Source organism: Camelus dromedarius, chromosome 31, assembly GCF_036321535.1.
Source record: "Camelus dromedarius isolate mCamDro1 chromosome 31, mCamDro1.pat, whole genome shotgun sequence".
NCBI lineage: Eukaryota > Metazoa > Chordata > Mammalia > Artiodactyla > Camelidae > Camelus > Camelus dromedarius.
In genome coordinates this window covers 16,689,181-16,712,754 of record NC_087466.1, presented here as the reverse complement: position 1 = coordinate 16,712,754, position 23,574 = coordinate 16,689,181, and the positions used below count along the sequence as shown (strand labels likewise).

At 38.7% G+C, this 23,574-nt stretch overlaps 1 protein-coding gene across 9 annotated transcripts in view; it reads right to left on the bottom strand.

The window, feature by feature from the left end:
• HECTD4 (HECT domain E3 ubiquitin protein ligase 4) overlaps positions 1–23,574 on the bottom strand; it is a 164,410-nt gene that overhangs the window by 97,275 nt on the left and 43,561 nt on the right. For all 9 annotated transcript variants that reach the window (XM_031442742.2, XM_031442744.2, XM_031442743.2 and 6 more), the window contains exons 3-9: positions 22,803–22,892; positions 21,807–21,937; positions 18,902–19,010; positions 18,099–18,237; positions 15,518–15,688; positions 4,157–4,349; positions 62–220 (exon numbers count right to left, since the gene is read on the bottom strand). In XM_031442742.2, the coding sequence (XP_031298602.2) occupies positions 62–220; positions 4,157–4,349; positions 15,518–15,688; positions 18,099–18,237; positions 18,902–19,010; positions 21,807–21,937; positions 22,803–22,892 (992 nt within the window). The remainder of the gene's footprint in view (positions 1–61; positions 221–4,156; positions 4,350–15,517; positions 15,689–18,098; positions 18,238–18,901; positions 19,011–21,806; positions 21,938–22,802; positions 22,893–23,574) is intronic.

Below are 23,574 nucleotides of genomic sequence, written 5' to 3'. Positions count from 1 at the left end.
AACTTAAATTTCAACGTTGGGGACAAACTGGGAAAAAAGACACAAAACAAAGCTCACTTACTTTTTAAAGATGACAAACCACTTGTTCCACCAAAAAGAGACCGAGTGGCAGAGCTGCCTGATCCCCCTGGAGGCGGGACCAGCATCACCAAGTATGTGCCGCAGGTATAAATGGGTGTCTTTCGAAGCATTTTTAGAGGAAGACCACAGCTAGTATTTGCTGGTAAAAGGAATGAAAATGGTGAGTAGAAACAGTTGACACACAGATCAATTGGATTACCAAAACAGATGAGAGTATAATAAGGGGGTCCCAAATTCTAACAAGGATATACTCAGATTCAGAAAACAGAGCAAGAAGTAACAAGCTAAGGAAAAAATAATGATCTTCTGGACCACAGTCTGGTCCCAAACCTCCTGAGTTACATGAGCTGAACATTTCTCAAAGGTGTTCCCAGAATTCAATAAGCCCTTATGTCTCTTAAAAAAATCTTTCAAAAGAATGAATCCTCACATGGACTAACCCTCAAAATAAAAAAAGAATCCTACTGTTTGTGCTTCCCCTAGGAAATGGTAGCTCAAGTAGAGAGCTCTTCATTTTATGTAGAACAAATTCTTTACAGGTTTGTGATACTACCTTCATTACAAACAACTTCGAACATGAAATCAGCCAGAAATTTCAACCTATAGCTAATGAATAAAAGCTCTTACAATTATCTATCACAAAATAATTTTATGCCTGCAGGATTTATGACCCATGATGTATTTTTTTTAGGGTCAGTGACATAAACTATCATTAAGAAAATAATTATTGTTTCTAATCACGAGGTATAAAGTGTACTTTAATTTTCTTACTCATTGGCAGATCTGAAAATGCAGGGTGAGTTCAAAGATTTTTCTCTATATTAGTCTAGTGAGGACCAATGACAGCAACTGAAAGTCAGTCAGAGTGTTTTACCCAGGAAGCTGTCAGGGTGTAAAATATAATTGTTTACAGTGACGTAAAATTGTCTTTAGATGATTTAGATTAGAAAAATAAGACAGGTGAAACCAAATCTGTCATCTGTTTTGAATGCTTGTGCTTCTACAAAGCTACATTTTTTAAAAAAAACTCCAAGTCCCCAACAAGTATATTCTTCACTTAGGACACAAATCCAGTAGCATAAATTTCCGTAAGTAAGAAACCCAAGAGGGGGAATGACTGAAAAGTTAGCAACTTTGTGAGCATATTTTCACCGAGATATTTTTAACAGACCTACTCTTATTAACATGGTAATAGGTATTAGTTATCAGAGGATAAAAAATTCTAGACCCTCTGAATTAATTGTCAGAAGTCCATTTAGCTTATAACTGGTGAATTTTTATGCAGCAACAACATGTTAAATGAATAAAGACAGAATGTGCGTAAAAGTACAATGAGTGACTAAGACATATAAAATAGATAAACAGCAAGTTCATACTGTATACCAAAAGGAACTATATTCAATATCTCACAGTAACTTATGGTGAAAAAGAATATGAAAACGAATATATGCATGTTCCTATGGGACTGAAGCATGGTGCTGCACACCAGAAATTGACACAACATTGCAAACTGACTATACTTCAATAAAAAAAAGTACAATGAGTGAGATCATATATTTAGAATACAGATACCAGTTTTCACAGGATTCTAAATAAACCCTCGCTTTCTGAGTCTTCTTTTTGACTTCACCCATATTTTCTTATGCAACAAACACATTCCTTTAGTATTTCTATTGTGCAGGGTAGGATTCAATTTTCTCCCAAAGGATAAATGCATATCAAGCCTTCACCTTGTCAGGAAAATATTTAGGTAAAAAGGACTGTCCCCTTACAAAGTATTTCCTATAACTCAAATTATCCACATACCCAAGTTATAAAAACTATTAATAAATTCTCCACTCATATTTGATACAATAGGGACGTATGGAAGTAAAATACGATTCTTAATTTCTAATATGGACTAATAAATATTTAAAATTTGATAGCTCAAAATAACGACAATAACCTGTAAGAATTAATCACAAATATTTCCTCTTCCTAACGTTTCAATATATAAAAGGATTAAAGTATAAAATTGCTTTAATTTCATTCAACATTAAATTTATTAAACATATTAATTCAGATACATTTTTCTACACATGGCATCTTTTTCAAGCCTTTTCTTTTACTACAGGTCACGATTTGTTATAAATTCATGTAGTTGTACAGAATATGAAAACTCTTCAAGAATAATAGTTCTTAACTTTTGGGGGATCATATATGACCTTGAAAATCACAATGACACATATAAGATGTAACTTAAAACTTTGGGGGAACATGTTTGTGAACTTCTGAAAGATTTATCCCAATTAAGAACTCCTGCTTTGAAAGTCCTAAACGGTGTATTTAGAAGGCTACCTTTCCCACCAAGCTAAAGAAGGCTGCCCAGAATGTGCAGTTAACAGTGCCACTGGTGTTACAACTGTTTAAAATTTATCAGGGACCACGAAAAGAAACTCGTGCTTCACCGAAGAAAAGTACCTAAACATCAAAAAACTTAAATATTACGGGAAAAAAACATTACAAAATATAAAATAAATAAAAAAAGGAAAGGAAACTCAACTTTATGTACCAAGCAAATGCCAGGTCTAGCAAACATGATGCTAGTCCTAAATTACATATTGATTTAAAAACAACAAAAAACTACAAAAAAAATACTATAATATAAAAACAAATTAATGTTTTATAGACCCTGGAAAAAAGAATTTTCAGCAAAGTACAAAAATTTAAAGCTTTCCTTTCTTTAATTTTATAATTCTTTACCGTGGAATAGCTCAGAATGTCACTTCCATTTTAAATAACAGAACTGATAACTGAGCAAGGAAATGTAATTTGGATTAAAAAATTCTTGCTTTAATAAAAATTCCTTAAACAGTGAAAAAAGGGCAGCTACCTTTTCTTGAGAAAAGGAGAACAATAAAAATATATAAATTTGTCTTTCTAAATTAATTTGTCTTTGCGTAAAGAAACTCTAAGGATAAACAAAAACAAATAAATAGAGTTACCTACAGGGGGCAGCTTGGGGGCAAATTACAGAATATACCAGGATGTGGGAGTAAGATTTCTCTGCATATATCTTTTCATATTGTCTTCACTTTCAAACATATTATCCATTTTAAAATATTAAAGTACAAACTCTAAATGACAAATTCTAGAAAAAGCCATCTCTGTTGTGGAAGGTTTGCCTCTTGCTTGCTTGGTCAAGATTGTATTTAGTGAAGATGATGCTAAATATGAGTCTTTTACTTTACATTCATGAAGCATGTGCTAAACGTGAAATCAATTAATTTACACTAGCAGTAATGGTAAGGTATGTACAGTTAAAGACAGAGCTGTTTCGAATTATTAGAGACTCATGCTAATTCATGTCCACAGCCAGCAGCATGTATTAGCTTGGAATAAAAAAAAAAATGAACAATGACTGGAAGGACATAAAAGGTGAACTATGGAAAGCAAAGTGCTTTGTATGGTACACTGTAAGTCCTTAATAAAAAGTACTGCCTGAATTCCACAGGCAGCATGCACTAATTACAAGCTGATTACAATTAAGCCATTAAAAGACATGGAGGAATTGTGAAAGCATATTACTAAGTGAAAGACGCCAATGTGAAAAGGCTGCATAGTTATAAATCCAATTATATGACATTCTGGAAAAGGCAAAACTATGAAGATAATAAAAAGATCAGTGGCGGCCAGGGGGTGGGGGGTGGGGGGGGATGAATAGGAATTGTAGGGCAGTACCACTACTCTGGAGGAGACCAGACCGTAATGATGGAGACGTGTCATTATGCATGTGTCCAAACCCACAGAATGTACAACGCCAAGAGTGAACCCTAATGTAAACTATGGACTCTGGGTGATAATGACGTGTCAAGTGGGGTTCATCAGTTGTAACAAACCTACCACTCTGGCAGGGGACGTTGATAACAGGAGAGGCTATGCACACCTGGGGGCAGGAGCTCTATGGAAAATCTGTACCTTCCTCTCAATTTTGCTGTAAATTTAAACTGCCACTAAAAAAACAAAGTCTTAAAAGATATATATAGCTAACTGGAGCTACATAAGGTAAACACACAATGAGCGAAGTGCAGCCTACCTGCCTGGTCCTCTTTCAGGGTGTTGGAGATGGTGGAGCCGGTGAGGGCAGCCAGAGTTGCGGACGGGGAGGCTCGGTAGCGTGAAAGTCTGCTCAGAAGCATCTCGTTAATGCTTTTTGCAGACTCGCCCTCTTTTCTCATTAGAATTGTGCGTTCCTGAAGCGGGTTGGCTACAAATACACCATTTTCAAGCTAGAGGGGGGAAAAAAAGCCGTAAAATGATATCTGTTTCCATTTAGTTAGCAAATTCCTACTTGAGAAGTATATCATTGTCATCTGGTTACTTGAAAACATTTCCCAAAATTGTACGTGAGTAGGTGTATACCTCAAAACTTACCTGCTCTACAGAAACTGAGAACAAAAAGAAGCCTATGAGAAGTTTGAGAGCTTTCATGTTTCATAACAGCCCAGATTTTAAAAGTGATCAGCCAAGTTTAATGGGTTCTACAAAAGGTTGTTGATTAAAATTCCTTATATTGAATTTCACAGGCAGCTCTAACTAATTACAAGCTTCTGACAGGTACAAGTAAGATGAGAGGAAAACAAATCAATCAGTTTTTGATTAACTATTAAGTACAACTCTGAGGATGTCTTCTTGAAATATAATTAGTGGCCAAAATCCAAACCCTGTATTAACAGCAGTTAACATGGGTATTGGCAGAGCAATGCTGGAGAAAGGCTGACTTTGTCTGGTGAAAATACATGCCAGCTTCAGCTGGATCCTTGCTGGTACTTGGCCGTTCTTCCTTCATCACTTGACTATTCCCCAGCAAAATCCCTGGAGTGGTGACTCCAAAATTCTTTCACCAATTTGGAGTCTGACTTTAAGCAGACCACCTGGTTTTCTTTATTGCTAAAAAAGATCCAGACCACTTACTGTAAGCTGCTCCCGCTCATCTTTCTTCCAAGTCAAGAATCTTTGTATCCAACTCGTATGTTTTTCCTTTCCTCTGAATTCAGAGGAAGAAGTACTGCACCTCGTGTTATTTAAGAAAGAAGCACTTCTGCTTCCTCTCTGACTGCTCCCTTAATTATCAGCTGTCTGCCCCTTCATGGTCAAGGTCTCCCTCTCTACTGATTTTCTTCTCCTCGATTTTGAATATTCACAAGTCTCTGAGATCCTAAAGAAAACCTTGGTAGCCCATTGCAGCATCATCCCTCTTCTCCACTTCCATTCATTGTCAAATGTCTCAAATATGTCTCATGCAGCCTCTGTATTCACTGCCCCCTTCAGACCCAATTCCTAGATCTGGCTGGAGTCTCAAAAACAGGTGGGCAGGACTTAAGAGAGAAAAGGAGTACAAAATGGCAAGGCTTCCAGAAGCAAATAAAAAGCAAAGGAGTCCAAAGTGAGAGGACAGTTAACAGAGAAGGGGCAAGAGAAAGAGAACAGATTCAGGAGCACGGCCAGGCAGGATTCCCAGAGAGGGCTGGACCTGCCGGAGGAGCCTTTTACAACACATTCACAAACGATAAGCGAAGGGGTTTCCTAGAGAGTTCGAAAATGCTGTTTCTATTCCCTCGCCCCAGCTTCTTAACCCTTTGCAGTTACTTATCTCAGCCCCTTCTAACAACTGGACATTATTGATGGTCCACAAATAACCTAAAATCAAAATCATCGAACTTTTCCTTGACTTCCGTTGTAGGTTGTGCCATGGTTGTCAGTCTCAGTGGTAGAATGCAATCCTGGTTTGTTTCTTTTTAACATGAACACTTACCTGTGTGTAAGGTACTCTGCTAATGAGCAAAAACGAAAACAGTCCCTACCCTCCTTGCTATCCTCTTATTTGCTGGTTCCTATCTCCACTTACTTAAATGGGAGTTTGTCTGGATTAGACCTAGCCTCTGGCATCCAAGACCTCTGCCTGGAACACTGCCCCTAGATCCTTCTGTGTGTAGCTGGCTCTTTCTCATTGTTCAGGTTTCAGGTAGAATGTCACCTCCTCAAAGAGACCTTCCATGATTACCAATCTAAAGAAGAATCTCCACCCACCCACCTCCCACAAGCCAGAGCACATCAGCCAGTTTTGTTATCTGCACAGCACCTAACATTCTCTGAAATTATCTTACTCATTAGTTCCTTTATTGTTTGCCCTTCTGCCTCCCCCACCCCAACTGAATGCCGGATCCCCAACAGCAGGGATCCTGCCTGCTTGTTCACCAAATTTCTAGCACTTAGGAGGCATGCAATACATACTTGAAGCCTTGCTGAATAAACAAATCGGTGCCCTCACCCAAATCCAACCCCAACTCTCCGTGGCAACTCCCGCGTTTCTATATAGAGACCCATCCTGCTACAAAGATCTAGTCCTACTTTTCTAACTGCCTCCCACTCCCCAGCATTTTGACTAGAATAGTCTACTGTCACCTAAAATTTAACACATCCACATTTCACCATGTAACTTTACCCCCACCGTCTGGTTAGATTCATCTTAATCTTTGGGATGAAAAAGCTAGTACTGATTTAGAAAGGAGGGGAAGAGCCTGGGAGGAGTAAGGAGCAGAACAGTTAGTGGGGACTAACTTCCCTCCTGGCTGCCTCCCTGGCCCAGTCACCATTATCTTAAGCCCGATGACCAAATCAGCTTTGAATGGTCTCCCCGTTTCCACCTAGACCCCTATATGCCTCACTCTCCACCCACCAGCCAACGATCATTCACAAAGGTAAATAAAACCACGTCCTTCCCTGTTTGAAATCTGCAGAAGCTTCACAACCCACTTATAATAAAATCCAACCTACCAGTAAGGCCCATAGGGTCTGACATGCACCGACCACCCCTCCTCATCTGCCTCTGTTCCCCTTTCCCACCAGGCTTTCCGCCACACTGCCTTCTGTCACTCCTCCAAAATGCCAAGCTGCCTACTAAGGCTAGACCTGTACTTGCTGCTTCCTCTTCCTGCGCTACCTAACCTTTCTGATTTGACTAGGATCATCCCGGTTTTAGCACTGAAAGTCCCATGCCCCGAGGAATCGCTCGGGCCCAGACAAACAGGGACGGCTGGTCACCCTCTCTGTCAGGATGGATGGCACATCTCAGTTCAAATGCCCTTCCTCAGAACGGCCCTGTCTGCCAGGCAAACCAGAGTGGCTCCCCACCTTCACCCCCCTCACTCTCTTTTGCATTATCCTGTTTTATTTTCTCCCCAGCATTTATCACTAGCTGAAATTATTTTGCTCTTGTTGTTTACTTTCTTAATCTCTAACTCCCCACACACTAATGTAAGCACCTTGAAAACAAAGGCTTATTACCCTGTTACCCAGGCAAGGTACTGGATTAATACTGGATGAATGAAGGGCATCTCAGTCACCCAGATCATAATTTAAAGGAAATAATAAACCTGTAGGGTGAAGAGGGGAAGGGACCTAGTATGTCCATTACCATACTGACCATGTATTTAGAAAGAGACAGAATAAAACAGCACTAAAATTGTCACAGAATCTATCTAAAGAACAGCAGTTTATAGAAAGCGCATGGGGGCAGGAAGAACTCTCAGAACAAAACAGAAGTGAGGATGCAAAACATGTGCCCTGGAAAGGTAAAAAAGTCACCGAAGATTCTCAAGCTGGGATGTGCCCAGTATAGAAGTAACCAATCAAGCCGGAAAATTCCATGCCCCAGCCATTCTGTAGTCTTGAAGGCCAGAATTCTAAGTGTCTTAGAGTTTCACAAGGTCTGTGACTCCAAGCAGCAGACTGTCACACTGGTGGCCCTGGTGCTACAGACTCTGGGCGTGGCCAGTAGAAAGCATGATGCAAGTAGAGGCTTGATAAGCACTTGTCCTCCTGAAAAGCTCCCATCTGAAAGCCTGCCTCTTTGTTATCAAGAGGCTCAACCTGGATTACTGACCCCACGTGGAGAGAGACTCTGGAAGGTAAGAGGCCACTTGAAATGTTACAGGCCCATTCAAGCCCCAAGCGGAGGGAAGCTGCGGCTGTGACCTCAGCCTCACCTCGTGGAGAAGAACCACCCAGCTGAGCCCAGTTCACCCAAAACTCATTGTTGCTCGAAGTCAGTTTTGTAGGCGGTCTGCCGAGCAGCGGCAGATACCCCAAGAGTCACAGAAATTCTAGGATCCAAATGTTAGAGGCTGTTCCACGTTAACAGTGTAACTATTAAATATACTTTAAGACCATCCTCTACCTTATATAACGATTAGTTATCTAATTCCATTCTGAGTTAATAAGAAATCATTTTGAGAGATAAGCACAGCTAGTTGGACCCTACTCCAGCTGCCTCTTCAGTTTAGGTAATCCTTCAATCCTTTACCCTCCCTCAATCCTAGGTACCAAGAGGCCTAGTTTGTAGGCCAAGCTTGGCTGATTTTTCATGAAAAATGACACAATGGAAAAACACTGCAGTTTCAAGCTGCCAAAAAGTATGTTTTTAACATTTAACCTTTTACTGATTATAAAATACATGCTCCCTTCTATAGTTGTTTAGTCTCTTTAAGAATCTGGAAATCTTGCTTTAGTCTATTCTTGACCCAAAAGCTATGATGAACTTTTAAAATCGGATCCTGCTCAAAGCTCCCCAAGAGCTTCCCATGTCACTTGAAATAAATTCCAAGTACCTTGCCAGGCCCTACAAGAAGTGGCGCTGGCTACCTCTCCAACTTTCCCTCTTGTCACTCAGCTCTCTCGTCACTCCACTTGAGCAAGGCACGATGTTTAAACCATTTGTGTAACAACAGAAAAACAAAACCAAACACTTACGTATGTATTTGTTCATATGTGCTCGTAATATCTTTGGAAGGATACAGAAGAAAATGTTAGCATTACTTGCCTCCAGGAGGGAAACTGGGCTTGGGAGGCCGGTAGGCGAGAGACTTCTGTACCATTTTCAGTGTTATTAACTATGTGAATACATTATCTTTTTTAAAAAACAATATTTCTAAAACATTAAAACAATACAACTACCACTAAATTGGGAGAGAAACTTATCAATACTTCCAAGTATCTGGGTGAAATCACAATTCATAGCAAATTCTTTCCAATGATAATCATTAGCCACATTTATGTGGCAAATATTTATACTATTTAGAAACCAAAAGTTTTCATGGATCAGCAAAGTAAAGGACTCAGCCATAAGAAGGAAATCTTGCCATCTGTGAAAACATAGATGAGCCTAAAACTAAGAAACTGAACGATTCTAATAACTGGGTGAAAAATCCTATTGAATGTCAAATGGTTTAAAAATCTTGGCTTTCAATGGAATTAAGAAATAACTGAATTGTCAAATGCTAGTTTATTTTTGATAATATATTGGCATGTGATTTTTTGCATGTTACTTGGAAGTGTTTCAAATAATTGAGTGAAACTGCTTTAACAAAGTTTCCTTCATTCTAATTTATCCATGGAACCAATGTTTTCTCAGGATATATCAACGAAAATGAAGAATATAAATATTTTTTAAGGAAGTTGAAAATACTTCAATGTCCCCAGTCTACTACCTCCTGCAGATATCTTTTTTTTTTTCATGACAAACTTCTGGAGAGAATTATCTATCCTTCTGCATCGTCCTCTCCACCTTACTCCTCAACCAACTCCATCCGTCTTCCAGCCCTTACTCTCACCTACAAGAGCTTTTGCTACGGTGACCACCAACAGCCTCCACATTCTCCATCCAAAAGACCTCTTCTGGTCTCAATCTTAACCTCTGAAGAGAATTCAATGCTTAACCAACTTTTCCTTCTTATAAAAAATTTATACAATTTTATAAAAATTTAATTTTTATAGCCTGTTTTTAAACTTTTAAAACACATACAAAGATGAATGGTGGAAGGCACTGCTTGCCCCTCCATCCTCCCTCCCCAGAGGCAATCAGTGCTGCCAGTTTCTTGTGATGTTTCCATTCATCCAACAAATATTTAGTGAGCACCTACTGTGTGCCAGGCATTGTTCTAGGTGCTGGGGATCCTGTGGTCAACAAAAGAAAACAAAATCCCTGCCCTCCCGGAGCTGACATTCTAGGCAAGGGAGACAGTCAATAAATAAGCAAATAAATGGGTAGTAATAAGAGCCATGAAGAAAAACATCTGTGAATATGGGGGATAAGTGGGGACAAGATTTTATTTTACATAAAATAATTTATAAAAAATGGTCAGAAAGGTCTTTCTGCTAAGGTGATATTTGAGCAGACACTTAAAAAAATAGAGAGAACAAGCCATGTGGTTATCTGTGGGACGGCATCCCAGCACAAAGGCCTTGAGGTGGGAGCAGAATCCGTGTGTCTGTGTGTCAGCAAGGAGGCCAGCTGTGGCTAGAGCTGGGTGAGAGGCGGCCCAAATCACATGGTACCTTTACAGAGGCTAACGTGATTTGGGAGACACTTTGAAAGTAAAGCAGGTAGCATGTGCTGACTGGACATGGAAATTAGGAAGGAAAAAAAGAGAATCCAGAGTGACATCAAAGGTCTCCAGCCAGCACTTAAAGGACACAGACGCCATTAAATGAAATGTGAAAGCCTGTGGGAGAAGCAGGTCTGGGGTAAAATCAGGAGTTTGGTTGAGGGTATATTTAGCTTGAGGGGCAAATCAGACTTCCAACTGGAAAAGTCTCATACTCTGTGCATATACAAAAAGACATCCACATCAATACACATCTAGGGTTTCAGGGACAAGTTTTGGCTGAGAAGCAAATTTGAGCATCACCTGTATAGAGGTGTTCAAATGGTAAGATAGGATGAGATCAACGAGAGAGTAAGAGCAGAAAGAGCAGAAAGCAGGGGTCCTAGAACTAGGTCCTGGCACACATGACTGCTGAGAGGCAGGGAAGACAGGCTGGGCAGGAAAAACAGGAGACGTCTGGGGGTGTCCCAAAGTCCAAGTGAAAACAGCTCCAAGAAGAGGAGGGTGAGAACCACGTTAAATCCTGCTAAAGAGCCAAGTAAAAAGAAGACTGAGTTGATCTTGAATTCAGTAACGAGGAAGTCCCTGGCGAACTTGGGAAGAGCTGTTTTGGTAGCATGGTGAGGATATGAGACTGACTAGAGAGGATTCAAAGAAAATGAAAGGAAAGACCATAAAACAGTAAGAATAAACTCTTTCAAGAGTATTGCTGTAAAGGGGGGCCAAAGACAGGAGAATGGAGGCAAGTATGGATCAAAGGGGTTGTCTTTGGTCTTTCAAGACTGGATATCCTCTCGTGTATTTGTATGTTGTGATGAATGAGCCATGAGAGAGGAAAGCTGTTACTGCAGAAGGACAACTCCAGAAAGAACCCATGTGCCCCACTGCAACTTTTATTACACATCAGGTACTGATTACACATAGTGTTTTAGAACTAGCTTTTTGTACTAAACAATATAACTTGGAAATTAATCTACTTCAGTCCGTGCTTTCTGATGGCTACACAGTGTTCCTTTCCGTGGAAGTACCATAGGCAGTAAGCCAGATAGATACTCTATGTTTAGCTTCCCAAGTCAGCATTTTAGAAGCTGCTAAACTAGTGATGCTTAAAAATGTCTTCTTTTATGATGAAAAATTTCAAACATATGCAAAAAACAGTGAAGAGTATAGTGACCCTCCCTATATCCATCATCCAGACACAACTATTATCCAGATGTGGCCACTCATCTCTTTTTAACCCACTCATCTCTTTTTGCTCCAGCATCTTAAAACACATCCCAGACATCATGTAATCGCACTTCTGAATGCTTCACTACACATCTCTAAAAATATAGACATTCTTATACAACCACAAGGCCATTATCATACTTGAAAAATACAAGAAGAAAACCATTGGTTTCATCAAAGACTCATTTTATAATCAGATTTCAAACTGTCTCCAAAAAGTTTTTTGTTTTAAACGATTGGTTTGTTTGATTCAGACTCCAAAAGTGATTCAAAGGTTGTCCTTTCACCTAGAGCAGCCTCCTGCCTCCCCAACTTTTTATTTCATGCCACTGGCAGAGGCTTTTGGTTGTTCTATTTTCCTCCAGGGCAGGGATGGGCTTTTGACTGTATAATTATATGGCTAAAAATATCTTTGTTGTCTTTATAATTGATTGATACTTTGGTTAGCTACTGACTTCTGGGTTAGAAATTGATTTCCCTCCGAATTTTGAAAGAACAGCCCCACTGTCACATCAGTAATGCTATCGAGCAGCCTGATGCTTTTCCTATTCCTCATCATTTGTGCATGATTTTATTCTAGAAGCTTTAGAATCCTCTTTATTCCTGAGAATCTGAAATTAAGATGATGTGCTACAGTGTGTACATTTTTCATTCGCTGTGTCAAATACCTTTCAATCTGGGCATCAGTGTCCTTTAGTCTGACATTTTTCCTTTTTTTTGATCTTATCTTGCTCTTTATTTTCTCTGTTCTCTTTTTGGAATTCCTCTTTGTAAGACTTTAGATGGATTACTCTTCTATGTCTTATTATCTCTCTCACGTTTACTGTTCTTTATCTCTCTGTCCTACTTTCTGGGAGATTTCCTCTTATCTTTAATCCCTTTATCAATTTTTAAATTTTGACAATCATAGTTTTAATTCCCAGAAGCTCTTTCTCATTCTGATAGTTCTTTTCTCGTAACAATCTGTTCTATTTTATGAATGCACATCTTCACATCTCACAGAGTAGTTATTTAGGAAGTTTTATTTTACTCTTTCTACTAGCTGTTCTGATATTTTTTCTTATTTTTAAATTTCCAAACTGGAGATGTGCCTCATTTGTCTAAAGATCCCCAATGGTCTGCTTTAAAAATTTAAGACTTTTTATTAGGGTAATTTTTAAATGTACACAAAAGAAGAAAGAATAGTATAATGAGCTCCCCATGTACCCATCACATGGCTTTAATCATTATCACTATTTTGCCAACCTTTTTAAAATCTATTCCTTTCCCCTCCATACACAGCCTCTCCAAAGCTTTGGGTTTTGTTTGTTTGGGATTTTTTTTTTTTTCATGTCTGCTCTTACTGTTACTATTTTTAAAACAGTTCAGCACTAGTCAGGATGCTATGCACATGGCTGAGGCTTGCTTACTAGAAGAAGACATCACCTGTGGGTGATTCACTGGGGCAGCAAGTGTCTTCCTTGGATGAACCACAAAGTCAGCATATTGGGGTCTTTTTCCAGGGTAATTCAGTTTCTTAATACAAGAAATGTCTAGACTTTTGCCTGGGCAGCCAGCATCTGAGCACAAATGCTGTGTGCACCAGGAAGGAGGATGATAGTTCACTTTATAAACTTTCAGTCTACATCCTGGTCTCACAAGGGCTCTGCACCATATCTGATGCCTTGAATCCTTGAGACTCTTTAAGGCTTGGTAGGGGTGAAATCACCTTCCTTCCTCTTGGGATTCCCCTGAATATAGACTTTGAGTTTTGGCTCTTCTCACACTGAAGGACAGGAAGGGGCACTACTGTCTCCATTTTCTAAGGCTGGGGGACAAGAGCTACTATCTAGAGCTGAGGAACAAGCAATAAAGGTTTCAGTTACAAAGACCTCCTCCTCCAAAAGAGGACTTTAAATGAATGAAATAAATACATTAGGAGGAAGGAAGAGAAAAATAAGAGGATGAATTGAGCCAAATTATCTATCACAGCAAAAAACAAAACAACAACAATGAAACAAACACACACACACAATACATGGAGTTAGCAGATCAAGAAACAGTAATGTAAGCCTTTTACTTAGTGATATGAAGGTAACCACCAGTGGAAGGAAAAGCTGGCACGATTAAACAACTGTCTGTGAGGAGAGTGCCAGGGATGGCACGTGTCACTGTGAGAATGGATGTGCTACCCGAAGGTTTAATCCATGTGCATGTTTTTCTTTGATACAATTTTTTTTTTAATTTAACAAAAGCATATCAGGGAAAGGGGGAACTCAATGTTTTCCCATTATTCTTAGGACAAAGACCTAAATCCTTTAATCAGTTGGTAAGTCTGTTTAAAAACAAATAAACAAAAGAAAGGCCTTTCTTTTTTCTTTTTTTTAAGTTGGTCAAAATCTATTAATTAATTTTTTATTTTTTTAATTGAGTTAAGAAAGGCTTTTCTGACCACTTAATTATGAACACATGTTTAAGCAGTATAATCTCCAGCAGATCAATTCGAAGATAGACTTTGGCTAAGACATTTTATAAGAAAAGATAATGATTCATGAATATTGAGAAATTAGATAGAAAAAGAAAAGAATGTACAGTTAAAGTTTACCAGACTGACAGTTAGCCGGCGGGATGGGTGACTGCTTTCCCAGAACAAGTTTTAACCCCATTCAAGTTTATTAGAAAATGCTTCTGCGTTTTTTTTCTCCCCTTCAGGAATGCTAATTTCTTCCCAGAAGGAAGCCGTAAGTTACACCATGAAAAAAAGGTTTTGTCACAGATATGCCTTGGGGCAATTTTTTCATTTACAAGTCTCTACAAATACTATCTAGACTACTGTCCAACAGAACTTTCTTCAATGATGTAAATGTTTTCTATCGTTGATGTTCAATATGGTAGCCACTAGCCAGCCACATGTGGCTCCTGAGCACTTGAAATGTGGCTGATGCAGCTGAGCAACTAAAGCTTTGTTTGTATTCCATTCTGATTAATTTAACTTTAAATAGCCACATGTGGCTACTGGCTACTGCACTGCACAGTGCAGATCGGACTACGGTGGTTCCCAGTCTCTCCTCTGCATTCCAGCTCTTCTAGCCCACGGTCATTTCCTAAAACACACATGCTCGCTCCTGTCCCAGAGCTTTGGCACTTGTGGTCTCTTCTCCTAGAATGTTCCTCCCTCCCCTGTTCCCCAATTTCTTCATCTGGTCAGCTGTTACTCTTCCCTCACTTCCTAAAATCATGTTGTCCATTTATATGCTCACTTGCTTATGGTTCACATTTTGTCTCTCAGCCACCACCACCCACCAGCCAGGATACAAGCTCCACCTGAGCACAGATCCCGTCCCCCTTGCCCGTCACTGTATTCCCACCACCTTGAAACCACACTGCCTGGCTTTCAGCAGGCTTTCAAATAATACCTAATGAATGAATGCTTTCCCTCAATTTTAACTGTCATCTCTCCCAGAGATTCCCAATATCCATCTACAGACCCAATCTTGCCACTGAAATTTTGTTTCAAATTTCCAAGCCTATGAGCACTTCTACTTAAAAACCCACTGTCTTCACGTTAACGACGGTTATCTCCACTCTGCTGCTGGATTAACCTTCAAAAAGCTTGGCTTTATTTGTGTCATACAACTCCAAACAAAGAAACCTTCAAAGGCATCCAAGTGAAAAATCATTTTTGAGGCAAGAATGAATAACTGTTTAAGTACTCCAAGTTTCTTTAGGTCCTTTGTAAGCCAATATAAAAAGAAAGCAAGTAAAGCCATCTCTGCAAAGACACCAGATGAGAAAGTGAAACTCACCACAAGTTCAAAGATGTCCATGAAGACAGAATGTCCCTTAGGTGTTTTCTCATTCAGACTGGCAGGAGACCAGATCCAGTAGAAGTAAGTACCATCTGAAGAAAGGTGCACAGTACTCATAGTGCTGCCAACAGGGAGGTGATTGGCTGGCATTGGCACCATCTGGCACACCTGCACACGAAGGGGAGGGAAACTTCATTAGTGTGGCATGTAAATTCTGATTAATTCCATCAGTTTATCATTAATGCTGTTAAGTCCAAGAAGAGAACTCAGTAAGTTTCCTAGTCAAAATAAAACTGACATTTATCTCTAAGAATAATATATGAAAATTACCTGACAAAAAATATAAAAGCTCATACAATGGGCCAAGCAACAGATAAAAAGATTCTTGAGATTAATTCAAATTACATTTTAATAGGAAAAAAGTATTAATTCTAAATTTGCTATACATGTATGTTTTATCAAACATTTATTCAAAACAAGGTTTCAGAGAATCAGTACTTTCTGAAATTCCCTTAGTAAATTAAAGAATTACATCTAAAAAACAAAAACTATATCTTATTTTTCTTTATATCCCCAGCACCTAATTCAGAGTCTAACTCAAAAATTAATAAATATGGAAGGAAGGCAAAAAAGAGAAAGCAAAAGGAAAACAAAAAGGCCAGAGAAGAGGGAGAAGGAGGAAGGAGGAAAATGACAAAGGCACACACACATCCTAACTTAGCACACTAGGGCCTGTTCAAACTCACCAAGTCCATCAGGAGGAAAAAGACAAACACCAGCTCTCTACATTAGACACAAGAGCATGTGTTTCTAATACTAAACATTCTTCAGTGTCAGTATAACGAGTAAGTCCTGCATCACTTTACATTAAATGTGCAGTTATGTACTAATTTTTACTGCCAGAGAAAAGCACTTCAAATGAGAGAAAATGAGAATCAAGAAAACTGCTGGCTAGGTTTTTTGGTTTTCTTGTTTTTTTTTTTTAAATCCAAGAATAGGAGCAGAACTGAAAATCCCCCAATAAAAACAATTAGAGAAAGTCAGATGCCTTCAGGGAACAGTAAGAATGACCTTCAGTTACTCCATCTCTTTGGGTGAGTCACTAGTTTTCCTAAGGTTTCTTCTGACCCCTGAACTCATTCCATTTTAACTTTTTTTCCAGACTTGTTTTGTCTATCTCAAAAGTTTTTTAAAAAATCATTTAGTTGCTATAACCACACTTTGAAACTTACGAAACTTACACTGCCGAGAAATCTAGAAAGTTGACAGCTCCTGATTGGCTTAAGCTACCCCCAAATTGTTCCAATGTATCTACCTAGCTAGTGACAACACTACTTTCTTAGACAACATCAAAGTTTTAGCAACAACACAGAGGATACTGACGTTACTTCAAATGCCAACCATGTTCCAAGATTTAACATCGGTTTAACTCTCAGGCTTATAACTCTATTTTAAATAAATATAGACAATAGTCTCAACTGTCTGCATTAGTGATAAGAAATGAAGTCAGTTTGGCATCTATCTGCTCATTTTACTCATTGAACAATTACTGAGCACCTCCTATTTGCTCCGGAGATGCAAGGTGAATAAGACTTAGTCCCTGTTCTCCAGGAAAGGCACAGTTGACTGAGAGAACAGATGCAACAGCCTACTTAAGTCCTGGATGTGATCACTCCCAGGGCACTCATTCCACAGACGGTAACTCTAACCATTCAGTTCAACTTTGGTTGAAAGGCAGAAAGTTGTAGCACAAAGAGCCCAAACTCTACAGCAGATGAGTTCAACTTCTCATATTGCCTTTCTTGTGGGGCAAGTTACTTAACCTCTCTGAGCTACATTCCTTCCCTGAACAATGAACACTTACTGAGTGCTCACAATGTGCCTAGCCACAGCCGCCTCAACTGTAAGATGAAACTGCCAGAGTCACACCTCACAGGTAGGAGAGGAAGTAAATGCCAAGGCCAGGACCCAGCACAGAGAGAGACATGGTCATTATCATTATCAATTGTTATTATTGTCAATTAAATGTTAGGCACTGTGCTACATTCTAGGGACACAAAGTAAGACAGGGTCCAGACCCAAAGGTGTGAGTGGTCTTGGGGAGGAGTTAGACACAAGAGCAGGTGATTTCAGTGCAATGCAGCAAGTGCCACAAGAGAGTGCTGTGAGAGCTCTTAATCCCTGACACAATGAATCTACCTAAACTCATTTCAAAGATCCCATTCCCACAGAAAGGCTGTTTAGAACAAACTGAATAGGAAAATAATGTCTTCCCAAAATAGATCTGGTTAAAAAAAAAAAACCTAGTATTTATACCATCTTTGTCTAGAAAATTTTTTTAACCACCAAAAAAAAAAAAGGTCTGTTGGCCTTAGAAACTCTTAGAGAGCAGATTCACTCAGATCATGTGGGAAAACTTAAGACAGAGAAAAACCAGAATGCCCAAATGATGACAGTTAAAAGGATGCCACTCTGGCAGGAAACTGTATCACCTGTATTGTTACTCTTACTGATGATGTCATGAAATTCCCCTACTGTCTCTAAAATACAGAAGACAAAGCCTTGGTGTTCTGTTTACCTGAAGGGTATTCTGGTCAATGACCTGGAAAAGGGAGTGAGGTTTATTGTCGAAAGACACAGGCCGATGGAGAAGACTGCCACTGCCAAAAGCAACCCATCCAGGTTCCAGCTCCTCGTTCCGGCAGTACACAAAACCTCTGTGGGAAAAGAAGTATACAGGCTGTCACTGGGACACGTCTGAAGCCCCGCAATGAGCTCCAACACACAAAAACAAAACTTTCCCCTAATTTTTTTTAATGACTAAATGTGCAAGACATCTAAAGGAGAGTGAAGCTATTTTATTAACTCAGAGATTGACAAACTATGGCAAAATATTAATTTCCCACAAACAAACTGGAGAGGAGAAAAAGTTGGGGAAACGGTCTAATTAAATATGCATAAGGATCTCAAACTGTGGTTTCTTTTGGCAGCAATTCATAGATCTTATATCTCAACTGAGAAATTACTGCTAATCCAATGTCGAATCCAAGGACAAACAGGCTTAACTAGAAAAATATCCATTTATCAAAATGGAAAAGTCACTAATATAGAAACTCTGATCTTAGAGAAATTTCTGGATAGAAGCTAGAAACAATGATCTTAGGGCTACCAAAGTATAGAGTCAAAACAAAGCAAAATGCATTAAAAGAGGCAGAAAGTAACAGTAACAGAAAACCAAAATCATCTGAAGTCATTCAGACTTGTGTAGTTACTAGTCAGTCTACGGGGAGACAGCCCGCACCCCCCGGTGGCTTCATCACAGATCTACCTAATGAGGAAAACATTCCAGCCAAATCATTCAGCAAGTTCCATGCAACTGACCTGAGCGTGCCATGTAATCCAGACCCCAGTTTGCTTACTCCTCTTCCAACTGAGTTAGTAGTATACAGGTAAAGACCATCTGCCGTGAGACAGCGTCCCAAGTCAGCATCTGAAATTGTGTTTTCACAGGTAAATTATATACGTGCTTTTACTAATGAGATTATAAACCTGCTTTTTCTAATGAAAAAGCCATTAGGAGGCTGAGTGAAAGATAACCTCTCACTTCTAAAATAAGTCTTTCAATGTGACTTCCCGGGAAAATGGTTTGAACCCCCAAATCAAACTCCAAAATGTATGTACGATCACTGACCAAGATTAGGGGAAGAGGTCAGATCCTTATTAGCAGGAAAACCTGGTTCGGTCTGCCAAAGATCTTTTGTTTCTTCTTTTTTCTTTCTTTCTTTCTTTCTTTTTTTTTTTTTTTTGAATAGCAAAAATACTGAGTTAACTTCATGCATTCCTAATACTAATCTGAAATGACTAAGAATACAATATTTTCCCTAATGATTTTCTAAGAAAAAAGGTGTGAGAGTTGAGTTTGGGGCACTTATTAGTTGACCATGGGCCTCTATGAACTTCAGTTTCTTCATCTGTAAGATGAGGGTAGTATGTACCTCAAGAGTTACCATATGCTGTACACAACATTGTAAACTTTTACTGATTATACGTCAATAAAAATATATATGCACAAAAAAAGTAACCATATGAAGCAAAAAAAAAAAAAAAAAAAAAAAAAAAAAGAGTTACCATGTCAGTTAAATGAGACAACATAGGTAAACACACACATTACTCTCTGGTACAAAGTCAGTGCTCCAGAAACAGCAAATGATATTATGTTGATATACCAATGATACACATTGAACTAAAATATGCTCCTGTGGATTCTCCATCTAGAGATCCTAATTTTAAATTTCTAGAGTGACACAGCCCAATGTTATATCTCTTCCGTTTAAAAACAGCAATTTTGTTTCCCCTTAGCTGTATATTCCCCAAGCTAAAACAGTGTCTCTCTGGTAGTAAATGGTTTATTAATGTATTCTAGAAAACTTACCTTAAAAAGAGAGCTTATAAATAAAATTCTCAGTGCTTGTTTTCAAACATCAAGCTATTTACTATGTTTAAGCGGAGTTTCTCTACAACTTGTCATATTAGAGGAAATCCAAGGTCACAGTACTCAAATTAGTACTGAATATGCTGTTATCTTAAAAATTCAGTCTACTAATTCAAGACGATTAGATTTGTTCCTATTGGTTCTTAAAAAAAACAATTAAAATGGGTAACCATTTTTAAAATATTAATTTCACTCCTTAAACATTTTAACTTAAAACTTACAAAAATACATTTATTCATCATTCTTTAGATTAAGGCCAAAGGCTTTTGAGTATGGGTTTAACAAGGAGTGGGAGAGAAGGAGACAGAACGAACAAGACTGGCCGGAGTTGATACTTGCTGAAGTTGAGGGGTGAGAACACAGGGTTTACTACAGTAGTCTCTCAACTTCTGTATACGTTAAATGTTTCCATGTTAGAAGTTAAGCGAGATTACTTTTTAAGTTAATATAAGGAAAACATCCTCTAGCCAGAAGCAAAACCAAAGCAAAACACAGATCAGCTTAATATCATCATCCTCAGTGAGAAACTACTCCAAAGGAGAGACTAAAAGGAGAGTGTAAAGAAGGGGGCTTGGTTTTGTGTGAGTTCATAAATTTCAGCCTGTAATGGTTAAGAACTTCTTAGGCATCGCAGGCTTTTCGCTTCTCCTGTTGACTCTAGTTGAGTCAGTGAAAGTAATAACTCACATCCCGAAGTCTTGTCTGCTCCTCTCACCACTTGCACATGACTGCCTGGAAGAAACAGCGGACTGCGAAAAGGCACAGGCCCTGGTGAGAGGTGCAGGGGTGGCTCATGCTTAGACTGCACCCGGTACCCTTACCGTTACCTGGGAAAGTTGCCCCCATCAAGGGTGTGAAGTGAAGGGGTGGGCAGAATAGACCCTGAATCCCACTCTAATTTCTTAGAGAGCACCCATTTCTTAGAGATTCGCTTTGTTGAGTCTTTCTAAAACATTCCATTTTTTTAATGGAAACAATTCCCTAGGGTTTTAAGAAAAATTCCTCTTTCATCAATTACGTAATATTTAACGATATAATCACAAGTACAAGTTACAACAACAAACAGGTTTGGAAGCAAGGCAGACTCTTGGCAAGCCTGCAACCCCACAGGTGGGAGCAGCAATGCACAGACGGTCAAGAAGAGCCCCCTGGCCTCACCGGTTTGGTGTGTCACAGCACAGTTCAGTACATCTACTAAGCGAATTAAGAGGCCTAATTCATCCAGCAAGTTAAGTGCAGGTCATTTAATAGACCTTCTGCCATTTTCGCTGAGATCACAGAATAAACTGATATATAATACTTGCGAAACTGTGTAAAAACATTTTAACCTGTCCACTCTATTTAAAGGAGATAATTCATGCTCCTTTGAACAATCTCATGGTTTTTTGCTTTTAGGACGGGAGGGCTCATCAACACATACAATAAATTACTAAAAGAAACAGTATCAGGCAGCAACCTCAATACTCTGTTCGTGGACAGAAAAACTCAACTTAAGGCTCCCCAAGCCCAAATTCAAATACCCAGGAACCAATTTAAGTAATTCATGCCTCCTTGGCAGGAGTGTATAGACGATCCTTTTCCCTTGCGATAATAAAACCTATCCATTTTCTTACCTCACTGAGTATCAGCTTTTATAGTTTTACTGATAAAGCAGACAATGAACACACTGTATAGGAACCTTGAGCTCTTAATTAAAAGGAACACAGAGTTATATTTAAATTGTTTGCCACAGTGATCTAAAAGCAGTCTTTTCACATCTTAATTTCAATTACAGGACCAAAACCCCTCCATTACCTTTATTCTCAGAACTGGAGCCAGTGTTGCTATCCGGTGCAGGCAACATGTCTTCATATCCCCATGATACTATGTGTTTGCCACCAAGCAAACAGGAGGGGGATCCCGGCCCGCCTTCCAAAAGTAACAGCCTAAAAAGGAGAGAGAGAGAATCATAAAGACACTGAGATCATTCATTTCAGCAAGGAGGTGAAAGTCTACTTACCATCTCAAAGAACAAGGACTTTTACATAAATGTTATACATCTGAAAAGATATTCATGATACATATTTTTTAATTAAAAAATTATGAAGTTATGCTTATAGAAATATTATAAAATTGTAGCTGTGTATAAAATGTATATATTTTACATGTATACTTGTGTATGTGAGAGACAGAGAAGGAAAGGAAGAAAGGGATGGAAGGAGGGAAGGAGAGAGGTATGCACTATGAAACACACAGAACACACATAACACTAGGAGTGGTTATCTTTGAGTAATGAGATCATGAATGATTTTCACTTTCTTCTTTACCTTAACATATTGTCATCTCGAAATCTACAATGAGAATTCATGACAAACTACTGCACTTTTAAAAAAATCCACAAAAATTAAAAAATGAAAAACAACATTCTCTGGGAACACCTTCAAAGAAGGAAAGAAACAAAATTCTCACTTAAGATGAATAGAATAACATGCTTATTTAAAAATATGGATCATTAAGCAGGGAGGGTATAGCTTAGTGGTAGAGTGCATGCCTAGCATGCACAAAGTCCCAGGTTCAATCCCCAGTACCCCCCAAAAAAGTAATAAATAAATAGATAAACTTAATTACCTCCCCCCCAAAAAAGTTGTAAAAATTCTTTACATAGAAAAAAATTTTTAATAAAATAAAATAAAAAATAAAAATATGAATCATTAATTGATAAGAGACTTTAGCAATTTACTTATTAAAAGAGCTTTTATGTACAAACCTCCCTTGTGTAGAGAAGGGTGGCGACTGAAAGTGACATCTTACCTATAGAGCACATCGGCGACGGGCAGGGACCCTAGATCAGTCTGTTTCTGTAATAGATGAACTGTATGAACAAAAGTTTTCAACGATCCCCTAAAAACAGAACGGAACAAAAAACCGTCAAAACTGAAACGTCAAATAATAAGATTGTTAAAGTTAATTTTATTAACCACATGGGAAAGTTCCAAAATGTGCCTGGTTCCAAAGTGTGTCTGCTTCTGCCAATCAGCAGAAGTGCTGTACAAAGAAAACTTGATGTTTGTACACCAGTTATGATATTCTTCTTGCATTTGCAAAGGTAAATAACTCTCCCCTAACATAAAAGTTCAAAACATAAGGCTCAAGCACAAAGAACATGTGGCTATTAGGCCTGGATATGTGTCATCAAGTCAGTCTCTAGTCTAGAGGAGAGATTTCATAGGAAGAGGTAATATTTAAAATCTAACAGCATTTCCAGGCTTAATTTTTTTTAATATATTTGTTAAGTTCATCCATTTTACTTAACATCTCACTGAACCCTATCACATTAAATATGACCTAAAAGGAAAACATTCAAATAATTAATACATTGGGCTGAGAAGTGTTTCTTCTGCCTCCCACTGCTGTGAACTATGTGAATGTAATGCCTGCAGAGCTCACCCACACCTGGTTTTCTTTTGGTTCCCAAGGCTTGAGGCTCTGGGAAGTCTGTAATATAGTCAGTAGCATCTAAAAGAAGGTGCGTTTAAGATGCACAGGACTTACCTGGCCAGATTCTAAGTATAAATCACCACAA